Here is a 26,717-nt window from a genome sequence, read left to right as displayed (position 1 = left end):
ATGCATCTTAAACATGCATTGTAAACATGCTCGAAAGGGGCCCAGCAATGTTTTTGATATAGTTGTCCTTACAGGTTATTCTGCTCTATATCTTAATGAAGTCTACACATACTCACATATTTTAGTTCAACACACCAGTACCTTTTTTGTCCTCCACTTGTTTAGATCGAGCTCTTTTGTGAAGTGAAATTGTTGCTCTGATCCCCAGTCTCTCCCTCCACATTCAGCCTCCAGTTCAGCCAGCGTGGTGCGTCTCATGCTGGGAGGTTCCCGTGTGTATATGGCTATTCTCAGGACACACCTCATAAGCTCCTTCACAGAGCTCACCTTCAAAAGCAGCACCAGGCTGTGGGTGTCTGGGCTGAGGCTGCTCTGAGCAGAGGCCTGTATGGGACAGGGGTAGAGAGGCGGCAGGCTGCCCAGCACAGACACATCCTGCAGCCTGTGGGGCGTCCCAGTGAGGCAGAGCACAGCCACTGCCAGGGTTTGTTGATCTGGAGAGAAAGCCATAGTGAAATTGAGGCAGGGATTTGGTGATATTGGCTGTTGGCAGCTGGCACTGGAGCCATAGCTCAGTTGAGCCAGTGGGATTCGTCCTTCAGGCATTGAAGGAGAGACAGCACTGGGGCCAGTGAGCCGGCTGTGTTCATTGTAAGATAATTTATCTCCAGTCACCATGCAGCGCCTCTGCAGAGTCTTACATTTTTTGGACAACTGTCCCAGTTTGGGAAATGCAGGCAGGGAAGCATGGCTGGGATCAATGGCTTTGTGAAGGGGGGCTGTTTGTGGTGTTGTGTTGAGGCGACGCAGGGAGAAATAAGACTTTGGCTGGTGCGTCTGTTCAGAGGCAGCTCTAGCTGGTTTAGAGAATGGCAGAGAGGACAATTCAGACACCGAAGGGGCAGGGCTGGTGAAAGTGGAGGGGTACTCCACTATGTCTCCGTCCAGCTCCTCGTATTGCTGCCTTGGCAATGAGGGAGGCGGGCTCTGGACAAAGGTCAAAGGTTCAGCAGGAGCCGGTACTGAAGTCATAGCATCTTTGTCTTTCACTTCACTCATATGACTTCTCCAGCACAGGACACATCCCAGGCACAAACTGAGACAAAAAGCTATCAGTCCGACCAAAAGAAGGATTTGGAGGTGAACTGCAGACAAAAGAGAGAATAATAACTTAAATCAGATGGTTCAGAAACTGTCCAGAAACTCACCCTGAATTACATGTTATAGGACATTCTATTTTACCCCATGATTTGCCTTAAAGCACAGAAACAAGATTTCACACTAACTGATAAAGGAGTAGTTCATTATTTTCAAACTGGTTTTAAAACAATATTCACATGCCTAAAAACGTTGTACCGCATACTTGTATTGGTACAAATATGACCATGCAGATGTTAATTTAGAATCATAAAAACTGTGAACTTATCCTTTAGGGCCATACCTTCCAGTTGTTTGGTGAAAAGGACCTGCACCAGGAGCCAGAAGAAGAGTATGACCATGATGCCCTCGATCATACCCTTACAGCAGAAGAGCAGCACCGACTGCCACAGAGGCTGACCCGGATGCTCCTCATCGTGGTAAGGCATGGTGCCAACAGAGTGCTGAAGGTTTGTCAGAGCCTATTTTAAAACATCCACAAGTAGAAGCCAAGAGGTCCCGGTGAAGAGGATAATTTGTTTGGCTTATTAAACCACATTCTGGCTTTCAGTCCTGGAGATCTCCCTCACATGATTTTGTTTCAGGCAATCTATGCCATTATTTGGGTGTGCCAGAAACACAAAGGCACAACAAAATCACACTATTTAAAACACACGTTTCAGTTTTGAGTAATAAAACCTGCACATTGACAATATATTCCAGTCATCGTCCGAGGACAGTGATCCCTTCATCTGCAGAGCGACTTGACGAGTATTATTCCGCCCTGGTTGGCGGGGCAGTGGGCGGAGATATCATCTGATAATACCTCTGAATTGTGCCTGTAGCATCTTTCTTCGACAGGATTCCAGATGCCATCCAGCAGTGTTATAGAATAACCCTCCCCACATTAAATCCTACAACCTGTTCAATCTGACCCGTGAGCTCTCATCTCCATTAGTTAGACTCTTTCTGTTCTTCCTCTTCCATGTAGGAATATAGTAGACTTCTGATAGACTTATGTGGGAAAAACACCACGGTCTCAATTAGGAAGAAAATATAAATGACTTTTAAGATTAAAGACAGGGGGGAAAAATACTGCATGTTTACTGGTCCATGCTCTTGGCTAAAGAGATTAAAAGCAGAGATGATGCATTGAATACAGATACATGTGCATGTTTACAGATAAATAAGACCCCTGAACTGGTGGTCTCGTTTTTTTATAGCAGAGTAAATACTACCCCCATCTGGCCACTCACTTGTGCATTATTTATATTATATTATGTACTGTCCAGCAAAGGCGCAGGTATTCAGATCATTTACTGGAGTAAAACTAGAAATACTGCAATTCAAAATACTCAATTATTATAGTGTGGAAAAAGTATTTAGTGCATACTTATTTTTAGCAAAATATACTTAAAATATCAAAAGTTATTTGATAATGCGTTTAATTTACGACAATGCATTACATTTGTAAAATGATCCATGTGTTTTCTATGTAAACCCTTGATTGATATGCAGGGTAAATAGTGCATTTTGGTTTGGAAGTGTGAAGTCAAATTAAATGGAAAGTACTCAAGTACAATCAGTTGAATAAAGACACATTTACATTCTACCATTTGGGTTTTTGGTGGCAAACCAGGTTTTAGAATGTCCTACATACATCTAAACATAGAAATTCATTTCTGGACATCAATGTGTGTGACATCAAACATCATTTCAGTCACTGGTGAAGATTGTGAGATGCAGTTTAAAGATCAGTCAACAGCCAATAAGTGGAGCTTGTGTTGAGATTTTTGACGAGGTATTAAATGCTTACCTACTTATTAGGATTGTTTCAAGCTGACACGTCTATTAAAAGACTAGACAATTTTATCATCTTAAACAAACATTATCAACCGCAAGGCTAACTTCTATTGGAACATGATAAAACAAGCCCATAAATGCAGGGGTTTTCCAAAGGTAACAATGACTTGGCTGAAGAACAAAAAAACAGTCTTTCTACAGCACACAAGATGGTTTTATTATGGCCATATGTCCAAGAAATACGTTCAGCAAAGATCAAAAAATAGTTTAGCATACACCTTGCTTTCTGATGTTCACAGTGACATTTGTTTGCATGATTGATATGTCTACTTGATTGTCCACATACAGTCCATTTCAGCAGATGTCTAAACCAACACACTGCATTAAGCATTGCATATTTCTCTAGAAGAGTGAGGTAGCACTGTTTCAGTGTGCACTTGTCAAAAGCTTGAGGTCATTAGTGATACATTCTCTGCAGTAATGCAAACACAACAATATATATTATAAGATACAGTATAACAGTGATGAGTCCAAAAGGACATTCCTGAGTCCAGAAGAAATTCCCGAGAAACTTACCAACATGGAAAGTCAATTGAGGTAAATGTTGAACCACTTCCACCCTACATATAATTCTCAGCAAAACCGTCTCTCTGGTTTTGCCTTTGATTCAAAGCTGACCTGAAATCATTGTTTTGAAATTAATTTGAGGCTGAGCCAAATGATTAAATATAAAAAAAGACAAAATGAAACACAATACAAAACATACAAAAATCCAACCTGCAAAACATTTCTCAATTTTTTTTTTTTTTTATACATAAACCTGGAAAGCTGCTTTTAAACTATGAGCTTTCGGTCGGGTTAAACCAAATTTTAACTAAAAGGGGTACAAAATGGCTCCAGTAAAACAGTTACAGACAGGAGCTATGACATTGAGCTATGACATTGAGCTAAGGCTTTTTGGTCTTCATTAGCTGCATTTTGGCAACCATACTGTTCTACTATGGCTATGGAAAAAGGCAGCTACAGAACTGTTGGACAATTAGACATAAATGCAGTTGACAAACCAAAGAAAAGTCAAAACCCACTTCTGAACAAACCTTGTAAAGCCATTTAAAAGAAAACACATCTAACAGGCACAAAGGTAAACTCTGATCTGAATCTATATTATGGTCAGTTTTAAAGCCTTTGAGGTTAAACATCTCTGTCCTCTTGACAAAACTTATTTAAAGCACATTATATTGTAAAAATAATGTAAAAGTTATAGATTTCCTGAAGTGGTACGGCTGACTTTCTGCACTGCTCGAGTAGACAAACAGGAAGTCAACTAGCACAACTAGAGGGGTCCTAGGAGACAGCAGTTTTGTTAAGAGTTCACACAGTGTTTGCATGGTGCTAAATAATTTTGCTGAGGACACATTTAAGGTCAAGTGAGGCTTAATTTGGTCCCTTAGAGGAAGTGGAAGACGAAGAGGAGGGACTATGCGAGGAGGACATGGCACTGAAACCATTCGTTCCTGCCAGATTTACAGCCTGCGACGCCGCAGGAGCAGCCGACTTCTGGGCGAACAGCTTTCCTGCAATGCAGAGATCAGATTACAATGAAAAAACAAAACAAAACAAAAACATACAAATTAGGAAATTCAGTCAAGTTTGAGGAACAATTTAGTGCTGATAAAAGTGAAAAAGTACAGGTTTTGTGAGGAAATCACTGCTCCAAGGCATGACATAGTTAAATTAAAATTAAATTGTATTCCATTCTCGCCTATTCAACCACAATTTGTAGTTTATCTCCTGCTTTTGTACGGATTAAAAGACACATAATAGGATATTTTATTGACTGAGGTGTACAGGAGCCTGTAGGCGTATATTGTTTATCTTCTGACAGAGGTGTAGCAGTTTTTTGGGGGGAATTTAAAAAGCACTAAAAAAGGCATACACCCTGTTTAAATGGTATCGCTCACCTGAGTAAACTGTGCCATTGACCTCCACAGACACACTGATACTGGCTGCTCCATTACTGGAGATGCTCAGAGACATATCCTGTTTGTTCTCTGTGGGGGGGGGGAATAAAATACTCCATTTAATAAACTTTCCTTAAATCATGTTAAGTAATGAAAGAGCCAGTATAACAATCACAGCCTAGACAACTCACCATGTCCATTGTTAAGTTTGAGATTCATGGGGTTGAAGTGAGAAGCGAAGGCCAGGAGGTTTTGTTGGATGGCCTGCTGCATGAGGCGCTGCTGCTCCTCGGCCATCCTCATCATCTTCTTCTCTGGCCCGTCGGCTGCGGCTCCTCCAGCGCTGCGCTCCAGCCTCTCTCTGAAACTCTCCAGCGCGGCAGCTTGTGCCAGCTGTTGCTGCTGCCCCAGGGCCAGAGCCATGGGCAGCCTGCCGGGCATCACAGGGGTAGGCATCTCATCTGATTGGGAATCACAGTGGGAATAGTTTTAAACGTGTCATGAAATTAGAATAAGTGTTTAAAGAAGGCAAAGGAAATGGAATGTATAGGAATGAGTCTTTAACTTTGAAATGAGTTCGCATTTGAGCACTTCCGGGCTACCTTGAAATGAATCGTTTCTTTAATGAGTTATTGCTTGGTGTGGATAACACAAGCTTACATGAGTCCACCTTTATTTTAGCTGGGTACAATGCGACCATCAGGTATTTTGTTTATAGGATTATATTAGCTATTCACTTCTACAAATTGCATTAACGCTTTAATTATTATAAAGGGCGGGCGGGCGGGGAGGCGTGTGGTGCAGTGGATAGTGCGTTGGTGTTCGGATCAGGTGAGCACAGGTTCAAACCCCACTGCAGTCAGCATTTCGTTGTGACCCTGAGACACTTCACCCCAAATTGCTCCTGTGGGGATTGTCCACAGTATTGAGTATGTGAGTTGCTTTGGATAAAAGCGTCTAACAAGTGACATGTAATACAAGTAGTGTTAACATGTGTTTATCCAGCTGATTCAAACATTAAGGTGCGTCTACCACAGATCCCATTTTCTGCAACATTCGACAAATCCAATGTAAATATCCCAATGCTTTTTTATCAAGAAAGCCCTTGCAAGGCTGACGCTGGGTGCCTGATAAATAATGTCTAGGTTACCTCGATAAATACTGGGGGAAAAAATGATCTCCTAAATGTGCAGGAGGATCCACCTGGTTCAACACCAGGATGATTTGTAATGTGTTAAACAATAGAAAACATGCTAAAATCAAGTATAAGACCTGGAAGTTTGGTGGAAGCTGGATCATCCAATTACCAGCAGGTTCTCTTTGTGATGAGAACAATTGTCGTTTTCCTGCACTCTCATATGTCCTACCTGGGTTTCTCTTCAGAACTGGGCTGGCGGATGAATTCAGGCCGTTCGGGGTAGTCTGCATGGTGGGTGAAGAGAGGCGGTGTTGAGCGGAGCTCGGGGAGGGGGAGTAGCGGTACAAGCTGTTGGTGTAGCTCGGGCGTCGGCCCTCTCTGCGGTTACTGTCGATGGCAGCCTGCAGCTCACCTGGAGAACTCAGGCCCTTCTTCTCACACTCAAATGGGTACAGGTACTTCATATACCTGCAAGGAAATGTTTCAGATTAGTCATATGATTTATAGCAGCACTATTTAAAATTGTAAAATAACCTGGGTATTAAAGAAATTATATTTGATACACTTACTTTTTTTTATTAAAAAACTATTTAACTTGAAAGACCATTAACTCAAAAATATCAATATTTTGCACGTTCTTTGAATTTCACCAAGTGTACAAAATACTGAGAAATGTGGAAACTATAACTGAAATGTCAGCGTTTAAATCAGCAAAAAACATTGACATACTTTGATTACTTTACCATGTAGACTAGACATGCACAAAACTATTTAAACTAAACACATTTTTTTCCTTTCAGGAATAACAGTAAATCAATTCTTCTAGTTCAAGTACAGCAAACCTAAAACAAAAAAACATTAACTAATTTTCTAGCCCATTTATTCCTCCTCAAGAGAACAGCAGTCAACAACCTTTTCAGCTTTTCTGTTGCAAATGAAAGCGACACCTACTGGGTGCGGAGCGTAAAGGCTGCGCTGGTGATGGACGTGGGGAGGTTGAGACCCTTGGTGATCTCCCTCCAGATCTTCTTGTTGATAACCTCCACCAGGCCTCCCTTCTCTGTCACCAGAGCATAAAGCCGGTACAGGTCCAGCACCTGCTTCGCCATGATGGGAATGCGGTTCACAGGAGTTCCTGGAGGAACGAGAGGATAACTAAATTAAATCCTGAGATGTTCGCATGAAACATGAGTGACCTTGTAAAAGTAGGGAGAGCACAAGCAGGAGGAGGGCAATAGCAGATTAAAGCAGGTAAGGGTCTGCCCTAAATGTTTGGTGAAACGATTAAGCATGCGTAATCTGTGTGGATAGACTTTTATAATGAAGCTTATTTCAGATGGATGGGGGTGGGGGTAATTCCACAACTCTGTAGCTGCATTGATTTGAGTGTAGGGGGGAAGGGGGATTTTAGAGCCAGCAGTGCCTGCCAATCACAGGGTTGATGGCTAACCCTTTCAATCCCCATTTGGACTAAAGCCAATTAAGCGAGGGGGCTAACAAACAGTTGTAGAAACAAGATTTATTTGGTTGAAGACACACACATGCACGCACTGCAGGGACCCTGACCTGCACAAACGAATAAAGATTCCTACATCTACTTCAAAGTTTTAATTGGACCAAATTATTCTGCATAACTGTCTTTAACATAAAGTACTTAACGCTGGTAGACAAATAGACAGGAAATGTAAACAAAAAGTATACAGCAAATCATCAAGGTATAACAGACACATTTCTATAGCTAATTGTAGATAATGTTGAGTAAAAAGGCTGTTTTCAAATGATTAAAACATTCCTAGATTTCTGTAACATATGAAAAGCTACTAAGAATATTTGAAGCTATTTTAACCTCCATAAAAAACGTAGAAATTATAATGATACGTTTTATTATTTAGCAACCTAACACTTATTTGACAGTCTTTACTTGATATGAATAGTAAGGATTCAACCTTTAGAGGGTTTTTTCATGCTATTATGGACACAAGAAAAAACTATTCTTATCACCAATTCATAATACAGACTGTGCCATCCGCCACTTTGAAGTAACTCATTAACTTTCCATCTTAGTTAAACTAGGGTCTGCTGCGTTCACTTGCAGTGTAATGTCACACCACCACTATGTCTATTTAATGTTGACATCACAAAGATTTCCCCTAGGTAAAACAACAACATTTTGTAAAACCGTACCTCGTTTCTGCATAAAGATGAAGAGGTCATCAAGAAACTCCTTCCGTTGTGGGTCATTATCAAGTTCATAAAGCTGTAAGTTAAAAACAACCAATGGCAAATGTTAGTGTGTGATAATGTCAGCCTTGTTGAAACACATCTACAAAATGTACTGACCTTGGCGAAGTCCCTTGATGGTTCAGCTTTTACTTTTGCTCCATCACTCTCCTCAGCCCAGATGGCACTTCCTCTCTGTAAAAAAAAACACACACACACACATCAGTGAATAGTTTGTCCTCCAGACTGTCCTGAGTCCTCGCACTGTGACCAGTTTAATGATTGCATTTTCAGGGTTAAAATGTATGTAGATATGGCGTTTTACTATTTATGGTTCAAATACTGCCCACAAGACATGCTATAGACACACAAGATTATGTAAATCAAAGAAACACTGGTAGGGTGTATCCTCGGAGAGATACCATTTCTTTTTGAAGGTTTTCTTTATTTGTCCTGGACCCTCATGGACTCTGGACTTCGTGCTACACACCTCATGCTCAAGCCTGATTTTTTCCCAGCCCTGAAACCACAGCTCACTGCATAAAAGAGGGTTAACTGCTGGTGTTGTGTACAAAGACTACATATACTATTTATATTTCACTACTACACATATTGTTTTACACTGTACATACATTTTATATATCTTTTTTTTTAAATATACTAACAGTCCTGTAGTTTATAATGGTAATCGGTCATACTGTTTACATCATGTACTGTTAGTATTATATCACATTGCTAAATGAATAGACAAACTGTAAGTATCAAAATAAATCATATACATCACTCCAATGTATAGTAGGTGTTATCATAATATTCTTAATTTTAGGTTATGCCACAATTACACCATTATTGCACATCACTTTTACTACCTCATAATAAAGAGTTAACATTTGTCTGGTTTATATTTTTATTTTAGATACTTTACAATGGGTTTTTTTCACTTATTTATGTATCTGTATTTCTTTGATGTCCCTTTGCTGCTACAACACATAATACAAACCTATGGTAATCAAAAAAGGCTTATTTTGTCTGATATTTAACAAATGGGGGTCCATTCAGAGCTGGGCACAGTAAAGGGGGATTAATGGAAGGGCTCATTAGGTTGTTTAATGAGACATGTTATTCGTCCATCGGCCCCCTCCTTAAGACAGTTAAAGGTTAAAAATGTGAGAAAAGGGCAGTGTGTGTGCAACTGTGTGGAAAGGCCTGCTGAGATGTTATTGTTCTGCCAATGCCCACGAGAGCTGCACGATGATGCAAGTATGACAGTCTCAAGAACGCTCTGTCGTTACAATTACATTAAGTAGATGACGCTTTTTTCATATTATTCCTTCGGTCTTCATTCAAAACTGACATTGCAGTGCATTCATTTAGGTACTATAGTGGACCTTGTTTCATGTTATGAAATGTCACAGTTGGATATAAATCAGGGGCCCACACATCATTCATTTGATGTCTTATGTGAAAATGTTTTAACTAAAACAAGCTTGTGTGTTTTCAACAACATCCCACGTTTTTGGATTTGATAAATTTCAATTGTCACCCTAGTTTATTAAAGTACAATTTTTGTCTTTAATCGTCTTGCCTTGTTAAAATGTCACGTAATGATTGGATACAAATGTATTAATTTTTACTATAAAAGCACATTATTGAATTCACTAAATCTGAAGTGTGGTGACCCGATCTGATTGAGGTTTAAAACCCATAACAATTTACCGTTTGAGCTACAAAGAAACATGATGCAATAATCTCTCTTCCAGTCCAACTGTTTACAGAAAAACAATATTATATACGTATATTAATGCTGACACGCAGACAGCTGCAGGACATTGTAAAGCAGAAGTTCACAGCCTTTGTTGTCACATGTACACCCAAAGCCCAACCAGAGGTCATTTAAATGTATTTTAAACCAACACTTTAACTATTCTTTTATACATTACTATATCCAACTATCTGAATAGTTTATTCATTACTGTTAAATGGTAAATGGACTGTACTTATATAGCGCTTTATCCAGTCTTTAAGACCCCTCAATGCGCTTTACATATGTCCTTCACCCATTCATACAGAGTGCACCTTACATGTTGACTGCATGGGCTGGGATCGAACCCACAACCTTCTGCTTGAAAGACGACCGCATTCCCTCGTAGCCACAGTCGCCCTTTAGCTTACTATTTCAATAATGTATACATTTGTTGAGGTATTAGCTCAGTATTTTAACCATTTATCCTTTATTATAAACTACTTTAAATATATATATATACATTTATTTGAGCTGAGTTTCAAACCATTTATCCAGCTTACTATTTCAACCATTTATTGGTTACTTACTATTTAACCCAACAGAATAAATGTTATTTTAGCTAACCATTTGAAAAACGTAAATATTACTTGTAGCTGACCTTTAAACCAGTTTTACATTTCTTTTTGCTAATTAGGTACCAAAGTATTTGTTACTTTAGCTTACCCTTTAAACCATGAACCATACAGCACAGCTAATTGATGACATTATCTCAACAAATTGTCATTTATTTTCAATTAAAACATTTTCCAGAAGAACATTTGCAGAATTAAGTATACCCTCTGGTTGAAAATCACTGTTGTAATGGACTCCTGTAAATAAATACCAATGTTTCTTTCTTTTCTGTTGTTAGTTGTTGTTCTAGTTAAACAGCATATCTGTATGTCTTCACTTTACAGATAAAACTGCCCCTGTGGTGGAAGAGCTGTTGACACATCTAATGGCTTCAGCTTAGAGTTTCTAATAAAGGACTTCTACTCCCCCAGCCAAAGCTTATTGATGTGAAGGTAGATAAACATCCCAGTCTTTTCACCAGGAGATGGAAATAAAACCCTTCCCCCCCCTTATTGATGAGCAAGTGAGACCTACTATGGCTCTATTAACAAAGAGCTCTCAGTTAATTGCTGACAGAGTTTTCACACATCCAGCCCTGGGAATCCTGATAGTATTCAGTATGTAGGTCAGGAAAAGGTTTCTTTTGTTTTGTTAAAAAAGGCCAGATTTTATTAGGGTTTACTGTGTTTGTGTATTTCAATAACATTTAAATAATCAGGTTTATGCATAAAACTATACACAAAGTAGTAATGTTAAGTATGTCTGTTCAAACAGTCAAGATGAAAAAATAAAGAAATGACACTTGATTTAAAATCTAGTCCTATAAAAACACCCGGCGGTAACTTCCTCTTATAATGAGCCTCATTAAATCATTGAGCTGCTCCTGCAGAGCAAGAGTGAAAACGGATCCCTCTCCTAATGGCATGTAACCACAGGGGGACCAAATGTTTAATCCAAATCAAATTATTAAGCCAAATTAGTCACCCGAACAGGTCAGGATCATTTATCTGGCCCCTTGCTGGGCTGTGGACTGGGAATGAGAGCAAACGGGAGCCATTCATCCCCGCCCTTTCCACATTTAATGGCGTACAGTGAGACCGCACACCAGGAGTGAACAATGGCTGCTCAGCATGGGGAGGCTTGTACCCAACACTACAAAGGATTATGGAGATGGTACTGATTTAAAAAGTAAAAAGAGGTTAAGAGTAAATAATTACAACCATTTCAACCAGCCACCAATTAACTCGCGCAAGGCCCTACTTCAAACTAACAAACAGAACTTATTTATAATCACGTCACATAAAACCGCCTCAATTCAAACCACTGAAGGAGTCCTGCTTTAAAATCAACTGTACAAAAAAACCCAGCATTTAAAAAACAAACAAATCTGTGGTAATGGGCTTCAGACCATTTTAAAATCAGCTCGCTAATTTCATTTAATGTCAAACTACTACTTCTCAAATACCTTTATTCTAGTATATATTCCAGAGAGGTATTTGTGCTTTAAGCGTCTAAACACATAACCTTAACCATTTCACACACACACACAATTAAATTATTTTCAGAACTTGTTGTTGTGCTTTAATTAAAACAGGACAAATGCTCTTCATTGCCCCAGGTGTTGTGTGTTGGTCTGACAAAAGGAAATGCAATTCTCACTACAGTGGCCATATAATGTATTGATTACTTGCAGTTGAATTAAGCTGCCATTAAGTGTTGCCAGGCAACGGTTAAATTATGCAGAGCTATCCACTGAGCTACGTCAGCAGCAAGGTTTGTGAGCCTGTGAGGTTTTAGAAGGGCCTTATGTACACATAACCTTTTTAAATCATAGAGAAGATTTACCACAACTCAGGCAACAAGTAAATGTGATATATCACAAAGAAAATGATGCGTAAAACTCAAAACAAATACCAAAAAGCCCATTCTGCTCCACTGAAACTACTGTAAGTCAACTTTATGGGTAGTTGCTTGCTGGTATGCTGTGAGGCACTAACCCAGCTGTCCTCTGGCCACAGGCCTCATTAATCATAATGTATTGTATTGAAGTGGGGCCTTTTAAGGGAACACACACACAGAACAACCAATCACATGCTGCTTGTAGAAAAAGTCTCTGACGGGAGCCTCTGTTTCCTATAACATATCTGTTGAAAACATACTCGTAAATACTAGCTTTGGGCCTCATCTATAGGAGATCTGTCTGATACAGTGAGAGAAAAGTCCACCCCCTACCCTGCAATTCCTTACAGTAGTTAACCTTTGAAGCCATAAATACACGCTTGAGGCGATTTCATTAATCCCCTGCTCTCATTTTAACTTCATCTCTGTCATGCCTGCTTTGAGCAGTTAGGATTGGACCACAGCCAAGACCAATTAGCTCAGTCGGTGGCGAGGGTGTGTTTTCTAAAGTGTGAGACACGGGCTATAGCAGAGGGAGAGATCTCTGGACTGCCGAGTAATTAAACACTATCAAACTCAGGCATTGTGCCAATAGGAAGCGTCCCCCCCCCCCCCCAACATGTGTGAGAGCGCAGGAGGCGACACAGCAGGAAGAAGTCAATAATTATTAATAGGAATGAGAACACACAAGTACCATGGAGAGATACAGAAGTTAATTGACTCTCTGTACAGATTCAGTTTTCTCTTGTTGAGACTACATCAGAATAGAGTTATAATCACTAGAATATATCCAACAGTGGACAGAGTTTTTATTTTGGATATATCTGTATCTTTTAAAGAGAAACCCCTCACTGCCAAATATAGAAAACAATACAGCGTAGAACAACAATATGGCCTTTATTCATGCAGTTAAATCAAAGGTAACTTACTTGTTTGAACGACTCATCAAAGCCCCAGTCGGCGAAGCCATTGGGCGAGGTGAAGGCCTGTTGTCCTGCAGGAGACAGCAGCTCCGTCTCCTCCTGCTCCTCTTTTATTGCTGCTGGAGGAGGAGATTGGGACATTTGCTTCACAGCGGACGCCTGAGGTGTGGGATAAGGAGCGAAGGGGAAGCCAGGAACCTGCTGGAGACACGGCTTCTTCGCCTGTGGATGAGGCCCGTCCCCCATCTCCTCATCATCATCTTCCTCTTCCTCCATGTCATCATTCCCTTCAGGCCCCACCATTTCCTGCTCCTCCTCATCTGAGTCTTCATCTTCCTCATCTGGATCTATTCTGCTGTTGTAAGCCTGTTGAGCTGCCAGATAAGTCTGTCCATCTGGTTTGCCAAATAATGCGGGGTCTAGTCTGGAGCCAGAGGCCCTGGCTGCAGCAGCGTGTTGGGCAAAGAGGAGCTGGGCGTGAAGAAGATGTTTCTCCTGCAGATTCATCCCCAGTTTGGCCTCTTGTTGTCTCTGCAACTGCTCCATCACCGCCTCCAGCTTCACCCCAGCATTACCAGGCGGAGGAAACCCAGCTGAATTCCCCTCCTCAGTGAAGCTTGACTATGCACAGAAAAACAAATAAAATCTCAAAATTAATTGGGGAAATGTTTGATTGGGTGCTTTGCAATAAATGCTGCAGAAATGTATCCAATGTTAATGGCAACATGTATTAAACAAATACAAAAGGCTAATTATTTGTTTCCCAGATTGTTGTTTAAACACTATTGTCTGAACAAACCTATGTATATTTATCTTCTGATAAAAACAAATTGACATGGTAAATTGAAACTTTTCAAAAGAGGGGGGCTGTCTCGGGCCCAGAAAGCCCAGCATATGTGGATTAAAGTGAAACAAAGCTTGATGGTTTGAGACTATAATTAACAGAAAATGTACAGGAAAAATCATGAATTAAACTAAGAATAAATTAGTAGCAGGATACAAAATGCTCCTCACTTAGATCCCTGTATCCTCAGTTTGTTAAAAGCTACTTAAATATGCAAGAACTCGGGATTTTTTTCACAAGTCGATTTTATTAATGGGAAAACAACAATTTCCCAGTGCAGATCAACGCGAACACACGCACTACACTGATAATCACAAAAACACTCCTAATAACCAAAGCGAATGGGCTTTTGAAAGCGTGCAAATGTTTCTAAAACGATTACATTAATCGCCATTTGCTTTGTTACTGTAACAAACACCAAACACGGGTCGCAGCCCAGCAGTCGTCGACACTCACCATTTGCGCCTTCGAGTAATCCATCATCGCCAACAGGTCGTATCTAGTTTTTCCTTCTTCCCTCGGGCAGGAATAAATCGCGTCGCATGACCAGTTTTCTTTTTAATCAGAAAAAGCTTGCTCGGATCAAGTGTGATTTAGTGGTTGTGGAGGCCGAAAAAAAGGTCGAAGCTGGAGGAGGGGTAAACTGCTGTGCGCTTTACTTCCCTGGTCACTGCGCATGGAAACTCAAACATCTCTGATTGTCTTTGACTGAGTGGCCTACACCCCCAACTCACATGAATGAAAGTCCCGCCCCGTGTGTAAAGCTCGTAAAGAGGGGTTTCTTTCCTGCATTTCTGTGGAGCTACCCTCCCACTTCACACCGAAATCCCACCCACTGCTATTATCCTTTATACACTTGTGTGGTTTTATTGAGGCAACACGACCTCTATTCAGAAAAAAATAATACGAAATGTAATCTGGACAGTGGTAGGGGAACTACATTTAGTACATTTACTCAAGTAGCCTACTGTATTTAAGTACAATTTTGAGGTATTTGTACTACCATTTTTTGCTTTCTACTTCTACTACAATTCAGAGGTCAATCGTGTTTACTCCACTACATTTATTTAATACATTGAATTACTCAGATTTGGATTATTGATGTGAAATATAATCAACGCTTAAATAAGACTTCAGTTACACCTGGGGTTAAAATTCACAAGCTACCCTGCAGTATAAAAGTAATTTAAATGATCTGCACCTTAACAGCTTTGATAAACCCTTTAATGCATCAATAATTATAATCAAAACATGATATATTATTCTGAAATGGGACAATTTGCATAATTACTTATTTTACGTTTGGTACTTTAAGTATACTTTGATACTTTCTGAGTACAATTTGTATTGCATGACTATAGGAGTATTCCTACACTCTGGTACTTCTAATTAAGTGCAATATATAAATACTATTCCACCTCTGAATGTGGAGCTCATTCATTAACATTGCAAACTGGGGCTGACCTCTCCACCACAGACAGTGTTTGTTTTTCACGGCTGCCTGTTGGGTTACATTTCACAGCAGAACACATGCATGGAAATTAAGTCTGGCTGTAAAGTCATGGTTAATTAGTTACTCTGCTTTTTTCTTTGAGGCAGGATTAACAGAGGAGAACTGGCTGTCAAATGTAATCTGCTTCAGGGACTGCAGATGTAATATTCTACATTTCCACAATTTGGTCTATCTTCAAAATAACTGACATTAAATAATATATATTGCAGTAAGATTAATTTAATCAGTAATAGTTGGTTTATTGGAGCTTAAACAGTATACATAGGGATCTTTTGCTTGGCAAGAAAACTGATTCTAAATGCAAGCATTACATCTGCTTCTATTTTAAACAGCCAAATACCACATGTGACAGTTCTGGAAATCTTGGTTAAAGTGACTCCCACCCACTCTATAAAAAGACTGAGCAGATGGGGGTGACATGACAGGATTAATTACAGGATAAGAGCAAAAACTAAAGTCAAAAAATGTATTTCAGTCTGTCATTAAGCTCAAGAGGTTTTTTCTGAGAGTTTTAGACGCTTCAATTTAAAAACAAATCACATAATTTATTCAAACAGCAAATAACAGAGTGAATCTGCTAGGGGGTCCATTATTTTAACCAAAGGTTTAACTTCAATAAAGCTAAAATAGTTCAAATAATACACTCTAATCTAACAAATTGTATAATGTGTATGTTCTGAAATCGACTACAAATCATGCCTTTGATATTTTGTTTAGGTACAATGTTACCCAACATTTGAGTGTCTTTTTGACAGGAATAAATGCAAAAAAAAATGCATGAACAATATCTATTAACACAGGATACATTCCTGTTTTATCCAGTTAATCACACGTTTTAATTGCACTTGTCTAGTCTCTGAGATGAAGAAAATGGCAAAAATTACTTTTTTTTTTAACCAACTTTGTGGCTTTACTCCATAGTCTTAAAACCTTTGACTTGTTTAAAACATTTGAATTTTCTTGCACTAGTTTTGCTCAAACGAATAATTGCCATAGATTCAGGTTAAAACTTTGCTCAAAAAGAAAGAGAAACATTGGCAACATTTTAAATTGTCCAACTACTTTCTTTCTTTAGCAGAAGCCTATTATTCAGTTTAACCAATACACCTTGTAAGTATGTTTTGCTTAACCTTATACAAAGGTACCTTTCATCTCAAATATAAACACAACTCGCCAATACACATATAATCTATCAGGGTCCATTCGGTGTTAGAATTGCCTGATCTTCAATAAAATAAAATAAAAACTTCAAAATAATTTTTAGATGTCATATTTAGGCTCCCTTAGTGTGATATTTCAGTTGTTTGAATAATAACATAAAAGCATCCGACATGTTAACACCTTTATTTTACAAGCAATTAAATCTTCCCTGAAATGAAAACAGATGCAATGCAGATTGATACAGTTGGATGATTTTGACATTCATTTGAAAACGCTGCTCCCTGGTGGCAAACGGTGACTGTCACACGATGTCCGGACACACTCCACCAGAGAAGTGACGCTCTCCTCCCCATTAAAGCAACTTGTAATGAATAGAGTGTAATGCTTCAAGTACTCAAACCGTTTAAAATATCCCAAAGTACGGAGTAACCCTCACTCAGATTCATGAATATATTACAAGCAAAATAACTTAATAAAAGGCCCAATTAAATATCACAGGTATCATGTAGGGCAAACAGTTAGGTCAAGGGTTCTGTGTCCTGGGGATATCCACCGTCATTACATCTGAAATAAAACAAACATTTATGTTAGATTGCACTTGTATGACAAAATGGGTAGGGAAAAACATGACGTAATAGAGGATTTGAATACCTACTCATCTACACTTTGTCAATGCCAAGCTCCTCAGGTGTAGAGATGCCAAGCTCCTCTAATGTTGGCTTCAGTTCTTGGATCAGATACGGGTAGATATCTTTATGAGGGCCGGCTTTATCCTGAGGAAATGTCAAACGGTCATTAATCATTAACTCAAGTCCTCCAGCTGCAAAGATGCTGGTTGGCAATATTCCCTGAATTAAACACAGAAGGTGCCCTTTATCTCTCACCTTCACAGCTTCCAAAATTCGGATAGCGCTCGCCAAGTCGTTTAGCCTCCGACAGGCTTTCAGAGCTGCCTCCACTATCTTTGGCTCGGGTACCAGATCATAACCAATCAGTGTGTTCATCCCTGAAACAAGGAATTACAACTGGTAAATTGGAGAACAGTGAGGAAATTAACACTTTTACTATACGCTGAATTTCTTTCCTGAGGCCAGCCATACTCCATATTTTGCATATTTGAGGAAATCCTGTTAAAAGACCAAAACCAAAAATAAATTGATTCTACCAAAAAGTATTTTATCTGTAGTAAACGTTTCATCAATTGTATCGTATTTATCTGTAAGTTAGGCAGTTACTGTTCCACATATTTGTTTATAACGATGAACATAAGGGGAGTTGATCCCACACCATCCTCAAGCTGTGTGTATTAATATATGCCTGAAAAATATTGCAATGTTAACTCAATAATGAGTTGCTTAAAAACCGACAGTGCCCGCAGTTGTAGAAAATTACTTAGCTTGTTTTAACAATGAAACTCTACATTAGTGAACTGTATATAAAAAAAAGGTGTACATGAGTGGTGTTAGCCATGAGTTGAGAGCCACAGACAGGGAAAGTACTGAGTACTAAATTAACATATTATATAAATAGATCAACTTCAAAATATAGTCGCTACTTTCTTCTTGAATGTACAAGATTAGCCTATGAATGTTTTCAATGTGAAACTGCAAACCAATCACGTTTCTAACACTACTTCCTGCATACGTTGCATGTTCAACCATTCGGAGACCACAGAGGCATTTCTGCATGTTTCCAGCCTGATCAATGAGCCGTTCCCCATTTCACTTTCCAAAACATCCATTCCCTTGTGTGTTTTCTCTTCAGACCAAACATTTATTTATTTATAGAAGGACCATGCATACAAAAACATTAATCTCAGCAAAGAGAAGAGATGCAATATGCCAGATTATAGCTAATAGCTCATTTCCATCTGTGGTCCTCAGACAGGTTCATAACAATCAATAAACAAATAATAACATTGCATGATCTCTATCAGTCAAACAATTTTAAAACCTGATTTAAGTACAGCTCAATAAATTAATACATAGTACACTTGAAATACACTTACATGATCTCGGTCACTCAAATAATTACAAAGCCTGATTTAAATTCAGGTTACGAACATAATACTTAGTACACTTCTAATACACTTCAATCAAATATCTAAGATATAGTATGACAATACAGTTCAAATTAAATAAAGTCAGATTACAGTGTAATTAATGTTGGCATGACTGGTTGCTTAATATCATTTTGTTAGCACCATAGGAAAACGAGTTAAAATCAGTACAGGTTTTAAGTTCAACTGGAAGAGTATTCCAGTGCTTGATGGCCGTAAACGAAAATGCTGATCGTCCAAAGGCAGTGCGCCTCAGAGGGATGGTTAGATCTGCATTTGATGCAGATCTGGAGTTTCTGCAACTCTGCTCACGGCGAAACTGAAAAAAGCCCCTCAACGGTGGTGTTGTAGAATTGTGAATGATTCTAAATACCAATCGAACTCGGGAAAGCAGAACAAGACTATCAAAACTGAACAGTTTGTATTTGGACAGTATATTGCAATGATGGTGTTTTAATGACTTTCTATCCATAACTTTTTTTAAGGCTTGTTTATAAAGAACCTCAAGTGGTCTCATAGCAGTCTTAGTTGCTTGGGACCAGCAGGTTATACAGTAGTGAACATGTGATAGTATCATGGCATGCAAAAAGGTTTTCGATGCTTCTATGGTTAATGAGTTTATATGTTTACATTTGAAAATGTTATATTTCAGCTTTCTAGTCATGCTTCTAATATGGCTTTCAAAAGTCAAATTGGCATCCAAGATCACTCCCAAGTATTTGACCTCATTGACGTTTTAAATTATTTTACCATTCACACGAAGCTGTGGATGCGTGGTTGTTTTTTTCTTATTCGTGAAATACATGGTCACTGTTTTGTTAGTGTTTAAAGTAAGACACGAGTAATTTAACCATTGAGCAACTTTGTGCAGCGTCGACAAGAGCTTGGAGGCAACCTGTTCAGCATCTTTCCCATGAGTGTAAACCACCGTGTCGTCAGCATACATCTGGATGTCCACATCCTCACAAAAAGATGAGAGATCATTAATATATATGCTGAACAACAGCGGTCCAAGAATTGAGCCTTGTGGCACTCCGATTGAGCATGGCTTAGTTTCTGACAGTTTATCATTTATACGGACACATTGAGAACGACCAGCTAAATAAGACCTGACCCATTGTATTGTGCTAACTGGCAGGTTGAAATTGTTGAGTTTTGATAAAAGTTTGGTATGGTTTACTGTGTCAAATGCTTTTCGCAGATCAAGGAACACTGCTCCAACTATCCCTCCTTTGTCTAGGAGCATGCAGCATGCAGTCTCAGTAGAATAATTGGTCCTAAAACCAAACTGCATAGGATGGAGTAGGTTGTTGTAGCTTAGGTGTGACACCAGCTGCTCCGCGACTACTTGTTCAACTACTTTGGAGACAACAGGTAGAATACTGATGGGTCTATAGTTGCCTACTTCTTTCATGTTGCCACATTTAAAAATTGGTGTTACAATAGCAGTTTTAAGAGCTGATGGAAATGTATTATCTTTTATTGATTGATTTGTAATATAGGTGATCGAGCTAGCCAAGTCCTTTTATTTTTATTTTTTATAAATACTGTGTCTAGTCCCCAGTGATCTTTAGCCTTAGAATTTGATAAGGTGGAAATTATTTTATTCACTTTAGTCTCATTTGTACAGTTGAGTTTGAACACTTTTGTATCATCAGCTAATGCAAGAAGCGGTTTTGTTACATTGAAACTGTGGGCCAATTCTGAAACAGACTCAATAAAGAAAGTATTAAAATGGTTGGCCACGGCTAAGCTATCCTGTTGTAGGGTTCCGTTTATCATAAGCTCAGTATTCTAATTTTTTGAGAGGTCTTTTCCAATAAGTTTGTCAAATAGCCCTGCATTGAAAGAATTTGTGATGCCTCAGGTAGGGCTGTGCAATTAATCGTATATTAATCTCGATTACGATTTTGGCTTGCAACGATTACGAAAACAACGTAATCGAAATAAAACGATTATTATTTTTATTAAAAAAAAGAAAAATGTAATCATTTGTTTTTGTATTATTTTTTTGTATTGGTTTTTCAGTTGAATTATACTTAAAGTTCAGGGTAATCAACTGTTAAAAACATACTGTTCAATCTTTCTTTTCAATAAATTGATGTTTTCAAGGTAAATGGATAATCGTTTTTAATAATTGTGATATCAATTATTGACCAAAAATAATCGTGATTATGATTATTGCCATAATCGTACAGCCCTAGCCTCAGGTACCACCAGGATGATGAAATACGATGCAGGAAGTGCAGGGTTAATGTGTTTGCAAGCTTATCATCTTATAAAACCTGCCCGGCTGTTAAAAACACTCGGAGACAGAGTGTCATCATTTTATCTTCTGTTGCCACAATAGTAGTTGTAGTGTTCACACATTACAAAATAATAATTAAGAAGTATGTGCTGCATTCACAATCAGAATGGTAGGGGAAGCATTGCTTTGACTATGGCCAGGTTTCAAATCTCAACAGGTTTTGGTACCAACAAACAGGTGTCTGTAGCCTGATGTATTAAAAACTGCGAAATACCGACAGCTCACATTGAAAGCTAATTTGACAAGTTAGGAATTGTTTCGTTCAAATAAAAAAGTGTTTAGTAGAACAACATGTGTACATTCCTCACAAACGGGGTAATGGAAATATATTGTTTTGGTTTCTTTTTTAAACAAGTTTGCACTCGTATGAAAAACCTTTCAATGATAGCGGGCTCTAGTGTTGAATAGGAGCTGTTACTCCCATCAAATGATACGCTACTATGCTCATTCACAAAACAAGTGCTAATCTTATGGAAATAAAATAAGCAAGCTTGTTGACATTTTATAATGCTTACACATTATTAATCTCACTACAATACATGATACTGTGAAATGTGTCGAGTAATAATAAGCAAAAAACGGTTTTATCAAAGTAAGGCATTTCTCTTGTAATATCTTCCTTAGGCAGTCATCCTCACAGATTTATTTTCAAACTATCAAACCTACCTTTTCTCAGCTCCCATGCATCAATGTCTGACTTGTTGAAATAGGTGACCCAGCGGGCATCAAACTCCTCGTCCGTCTCCTGCTTCCCATGCGAGTAACCCCTCGAGGCCAAAAGAGCTGTGTGATGTAAACAGTTTTTAACATATCAGGTTAGGTCATGTTTATTTATATAAGCTCATGTCACACATTTGCTTCACGAGGCTTTACAATTTGTCCAGCATACAACACCCTCTGTCATTGATTACCTTACTTCGAATAAGTGAATACTTCTCAAACATCCCTCCATTGAAAAACTCTGATGTGCAATAAGTGTGTGTGTGTCCAACATGCCATAACAAACCAAAATGACACATATAATGTGAACAAATATGGAAATAGTGATCTCCTTTCAAAGCATTCACAATGACAGCTTGTGTAAGGTAGCTTAGAAGGGCAAATACACTCAAGGGCATGTATCTACACTGAGTGAAGTGGAATAAGGACAGAGCAATGTTATGCAGCTGGCTCTCTTCCAGCGTCCTTATATGACCTGGCTGCTACACCTACCAGCAGGAAGGCAGTCTGACACACAGACAGGACATTTATGTTTCCGCTATTGTTTTTGTAAATACACTTCAGGTGTAGAAATCAGAGCAGTACAATTTTTAGGGACTTTTACTTCAATCCACAAGCTACCCTGCAGTATACAAAGCAATTAAAATTAGCTCTACCTTTAACAGATTTGATCACACTCTAATGCACCAATAATTATAATCAAAACATGTTATCTATATTGTGCAGAAATGGGCTAATCTGCATCATTAGTACTTCTACTTTTGGTACTTTAAGTATATTTTGATGCTAATACTTTAGTACTTTTACTTGAGTAACATATTGATTGCAGGACTTTTACTTGTAACGGAGTATTCCTACATTCTGATATTTCTACTTTTACTCAAGCACAAGATCTGAGTACTTCTCACACCTCTGAAATCATCGTACATTTATATCAATAACGCTGTGGTGAATGGAAGGCTTAACAAGAAGTTAGCAAGTTAGCAGCTAGCATCAGCAGAAGAACCACAGGCCCGGGCTGAGCCTCACCGACTGGGTCAAAGCAAGGACACAGACACCACCAAGCCCAACACTGGGACATTTTCACAGCAGCTTTTACTCAGAGTGTTTGGGTACTGCTAGTATTGAACGAAAGATTAATTAACCTAAGTAAAACATGGTCACATTTGACATCGCGGCGTGTTTTTTTGGTAGATGCACCGGTTAGCTACAGCTAGCGATTTCAGCCGTGAGGACACACATGATTTCCGTCTCAGCCCGGGCTCATTTTAAGAGTTACAAAATTACATTTAAAAATGAGCACATACCTTGACATCCCGGCTGTGTACGGGTGATACTCCGGACACCGGAGACCGAGAGACGGACGGCGGCTCTGAACATGATGCGGGACAGCCAGCTACACACACCGGGGAGAGTCTGAAGGAGGAAGCTAATGGCTTTAGCTCGACACGTACGCTGCCCCCCTTCTGCGCATGTGCAGACTGCAGAGCTCATACATGGTATATTGTTCTTTTTGTTGACCTACTTTGACCATGACATTGACCCTAAAATATGTTCTAAAGTACACAGCCTTTTCATGATTTTTCAGTTTTATTCTAATTAAAATATTTGAAATGTCAAGCCCTTAAACATACAATTCAGCTGTTATGTTAAGTTTCCATATTTAAATAAGTGAAACCTCTAGGTCATATTCTCTACTATGAAGTGTTTTTCCATGACAGGATTTTTATCAAACAAAACAAGATATATACACTCCATAACATCATAAAAAGGGGACATCCCTGGGAAGGAACATCATCATTATGAAAGTTAATCCTCAAGCAAAACATTGTGGTTGATCCATGAAAATATACATAATTTCACAAAAGTAAAAACCAGAATAGAGAATTTTGACGCAAACAACAATGTTTGTATTTTACCTTTTGTATGAGAGGATCTCTGATATACTATATATGACTAGTAACTATTTTATATTGCTGTTATCATCATGTGAACACATACAATGCTAAAATTCAAAACGCATTTTAACATGCAAACCCATTTCTTTATTATATTCTAATTATTATTTTTTTTATTTGTTATGCATGCTTCTACATAACATTAAGATTAGATTAGATTAGATTACTTTATTGTCATTACAAAAATGCAAGCACAGTGTAACGAAATTTAAGGATGGTCTAACCAGATTGCAAAACAGTCAGTTACATACACATTTATCAGAAGTATGTACCAAAATAAATGATACAAAAATAAAGGTAAATAGATGGGAAATGTATAAATAGGAATAAATACACAGATAATAATAAATAAATACAGTGAATACAGAATTGCGCTTCAGCACAGCATACGACGATTAAGCTGTCTTTGGCTCTTTTTCTGCTGTAACAAAGTACATTTCCTCTCTGTGGGACTAATAAAGGTATTCTGATTCTGATTTCTACATATCATTCAGAGTACCATCACTTCTTTCATTGTCAGTGAAGCTGCATATTGATGCAATATTGTAGATTATGATGAGGAGAATGTCCTTAATGTTGATCATCTGGATGTGAAATATTATAGTATTATAATATAATATGATTATTTCATATTATAAGCAAACTTAACGTGGCTAAAGAGACATAATGAAATAAACCCCTGATCAAGCTTAATATGTAAATTATCAGATATTCCACAGGCTGTAGTTCAAAATCGAAATTGAAATTCAAAGTCATTCAGGTTTAAAGAACAATGTAAAAGTACAAAATACAGTTTGTCCGTTTGGTAAATCTTAATTTATTTTCAATGTACCATACAAGGTAATCCATTTGTAGTCTTGTTATACTACATAAGAAAAACACAGAAATGTTTTTATGATTGAGAGCCATACAGCCTGAGAAAAGAAGCTGCTCTGTAGTCCGGTGGCTCCTCCTCAGAGGATATTTTTGTATAAATTGGACTTGACAGACGTTCACGAGGGACCTACACTCAGTCACCCAGACAGACTCTCTTGGCTGTGTGCTGTGAGGAGGGACTGTGAGCCGGCCTGATCAGACCTCTGAGTCTCTCTGCGTCCTCTGTGGGGACACTCTTGGTTTGGGGGGGTTGGTACCCAGGCTCCTGGGGATCCAGAGGGTCTTTAGAGAGCAGAATACAGATGGCAGGGACAGTCCTCTGCATGGTTATACCTGGGGCTCCCTGCTGGGGACTCTCCCAGACCTCATTCACCGTCTTGTAGTAGAGCTTTGACACCTGGTGGAGTTCTCCAACTTTTCGTTTCAGAATCTCCACACAAGTGATGGTCTTGGTGACTCCTCTTCCTGAGCCAGTGAAGACCACCTGTCTCAGCGATGTCCCATTGCTGTCTTTCCCTTTCCCTTCCCCTTCCCCTTCCATGCGAGCTGTTGCAAACCGCAGTATATTACGGATCTTGCTTCCTTCTTTCACTCGCATGTGCAGGATGTCAGCTGCTAGGCCAGGGATCGGATATGGACTGCTGTCCTCTGTGCGGCTGACTCTCCTGAAGTTGCTCTGGCCAAGCTTTGAAGACGAAGATGAAGGTGGGACATCAGGGTCGGGGGAAGCAGACTGTTGTTCCATTAAGGAGCTGCTTGTAGCGTTTGAACTCCGCATCTGACCTCTGGGTTCACTCATGGTTTAAAAAGCAGTTAAAGAACAGATCAGAATGCTGTTTCTGAGCCTGCAGCCTCGGATTAGTTGCATACCTCCCCTAAGGTCAGAAACATGTTTTCTGTCCATTTTGCATAAGAAATGTAAAACTGGTCAGCCTTGTAATCCAAACTTCAGTCTTCTCCTGTTCTTCTTTCTGCCCTCTGTCCATACAGCATCTCCTCCTCTTTGTCTTCAGAGCACTGCGATGACAGCCAGCAGTGGGAAGAGGGTATTTCTTCCTCTAATCCCATTGAAGTGAAGGAAAAGATGTCCTTGCTCTTTTCAGCACTGAGGACAGCTGATGCCAACAAACATATGAGGCTCAGAGAGAGACATGTAGAGTGGGACATAGGGCTCTTAAAGGCACACACATCATTTAATAATGTCTGTCACTCACAATGTAGTTGTTGGTATTTGAAGGAAGCGTTTGTTGAACCCTGAAGGGCTCAGAGGTTTTATTTGTCCATGTGGATGCTTGAATTACATGGATGAATAAACATTCAGTTAATTAGATTAAACAAGGCGTGCAGTTCAAACAATCCTCTGTTTCAACTGATTTGGTTTCGATTGTCAACGTTTTTAACATGGCTTTTTGCAGATATTGCACCAGTCTCACTTTTGTAAAGATATAGAGAAATAAAATAACAACTATGGCAACATATCATGGTTTTCAAGGCAGCGTTCCCTTTGCACTCATCAGAGAGCCATATGGTCCTTCAGAAATCTCTTCCTTTGGGCTATTACAGCGACTTCAGTTCTCCTCCATCGACTGCTGGCCTGACCCAGAAAGTGTGTGCTACCTCCTGACATTCATGAGGACAATTGTACCTCGGAACGTGCCCATTTATTTGTTTGCCACATTTGCATAAAACCAGAACTTGAAAGAAAATATCTGTATCAAACAGATGACTTTTCCAAGAGGCGTTCTCTGCAGGAGCAGAGCCCAGGGAGGCAGCTGTGGGGCTCATGTGGAACCAGTACACTGTTATAATGGTGCATTCTGCCTCACAGGATGGTATGCACC

The 26,717-nt window shown here is 39.1% G+C and overlaps 3 protein-coding genes across 4 annotated transcripts; all 3 read right to left on the bottom strand.

Moving 5' to 3' along the window:
- Nucleotides 1-3,139: 3,139 nt before the first annotated feature.
- On the bottom strand, nucleotides 3,140-15,077 carry LOC117447669 (AT-rich interactive domain-containing protein 3A-like). Its single transcript, XM_034084484.2, has 9 exons — nucleotides 14,738-15,077; nucleotides 13,444-14,058; nucleotides 8,380-8,454; nucleotides 8,224-8,296; nucleotides 6,991-7,174; nucleotides 6,269-6,507; nucleotides 5,093-5,362; nucleotides 4,902-4,991; nucleotides 3,140-4,514 (listed from the first exon to the last, which is right to left on the bottom strand). The coding sequence occupies exons 1-9, from the start codon at nucleotides 14,762-14,764 to the stop codon at nucleotides 4,375-4,377; spliced, it is 1,713 nt and encodes a 570-aa protein (XP_033940375.1). The 5' UTR covers nucleotides 14,765-15,077; the 3' UTR covers nucleotides 3,140-4,374.
- Nucleotides 15,078-17,123: 2,046 nt separating this feature from the next.
- cox5aa (cytochrome c oxidase subunit 5Aa) lies at nucleotides 17,124-23,503 on the bottom strand. 2 transcript variants are annotated; one of them, XM_034085904.2, is made up of 5 exons: nucleotides 23,350-23,503; nucleotides 21,989-22,105; nucleotides 17,840-17,961; nucleotides 17,607-17,728; nucleotides 17,124-17,519 (listed from the first exon to the last, which is right to left on the bottom strand). In XM_034085904.2, the coding sequence occupies exons 1-4, from the start codon at nucleotides 23,420-23,422 to the stop codon at nucleotides 17,615-17,617; spliced, it is 426 nt and encodes a 141-aa protein (XP_033941795.1). In that variant the 5' UTR covers nucleotides 23,423-23,503; the 3' UTR covers nucleotides 17,124-17,519; nucleotides 17,607-17,614. The 2 variants fall into 2 exon arrangements, with proteins under 2 accessions (XP_033941795.1, XP_033941793.1); XM_034085902.2 differs by having other exon boundaries at nucleotides 17,611-17,728; nucleotides 23,350-23,501.
- A 1,348-nt stretch (nucleotides 23,504-24,851) lies between these two features.
- On the bottom strand, nucleotides 24,852-26,001 carry rpp25a (ribonuclease P and MRP subunit p25, a). Its single transcript, XM_034085994.2, has one exon. It carries the CDS (start codon nucleotides 25,673-25,675, stop codon nucleotides 25,010-25,012), a length of 666 nt encoding a protein of 221 aa, XP_033941885.1. The 5' UTR covers nucleotides 25,676-26,001; the 3' UTR covers nucleotides 24,852-25,009.
- Between the last annotated feature and the right edge of the window lie 716 nt (nucleotides 26,002-26,717).

Source organism: Pseudochaenichthys georgianus, chromosome 6 (genome assembly GCF_902827115.2).
Source record: "Pseudochaenichthys georgianus chromosome 6, fPseGeo1.2, whole genome shotgun sequence".
In the NCBI taxonomy this organism is placed as follows: Eukaryota; Metazoa; Chordata; class Actinopteri; order Perciformes; family Channichthyidae; genus Pseudochaenichthys; species Pseudochaenichthys georgianus.
The sequence above is the reverse complement of the archived record's forward strand: the minus strand, read 5'-3'. Positions and strand labels throughout refer to the sequence as shown.

What these genes read in the sequence shown, in the direction of transcription:
- cox5aa (XM_034085904.2), bottom strand. Translation starts at nt 23,422, where the DNA reads ATGTTCAGAGCCGCCGTCCGTCTCTCGGTCTCCGGTGTCCGGAGTATC. An exon ending in TACACAGCCGGGATGTCAAG is followed by an intron (nt 22,106 to 23,349) that starts GTATGTGCTCAT and finishes TACATCACACAG; the next exon opens with CTCTTTTGGCCTCGAGGGGT. An exon ending in TGCATGGGAGCTGAGAAAAG is followed by an intron (nt 17,962 to 21,988) that starts GTAGGTTTGATA and finishes TCCTTGTTTCAG; the next exon opens with GGATGAACACACTGATTGGT.
- rpp25a (XM_034085994.2), bottom strand. Translation starts at nt 25,675, where the DNA reads ATGAGTGAACCCAGAGGTCAGATGCGGAGTTCAAACGCTACAAGCAGC.
- LOC117447669 (XM_034084484.2), bottom strand. Translation starts at nt 14,764, where the DNA reads ATGATGGATTACTCGAAGGCGCAAATG. An exon ending in CATCAAGGGACTTCGCCAAG is followed by an intron (nt 8,297 to 8,379) that starts GTCAGTACATTT and finishes TTTAACTTACAG; the next exon opens with CTTTATGAACTTGATAATGA. An exon ending in GCCTTTACGCTCCGCACCCA is followed by an intron (nt 6,508 to 6,990) that starts GTAGGTGTCGCT and finishes ATTTCCTTGCAG; the next exon opens with GTATATGAAGTACCTGTACC.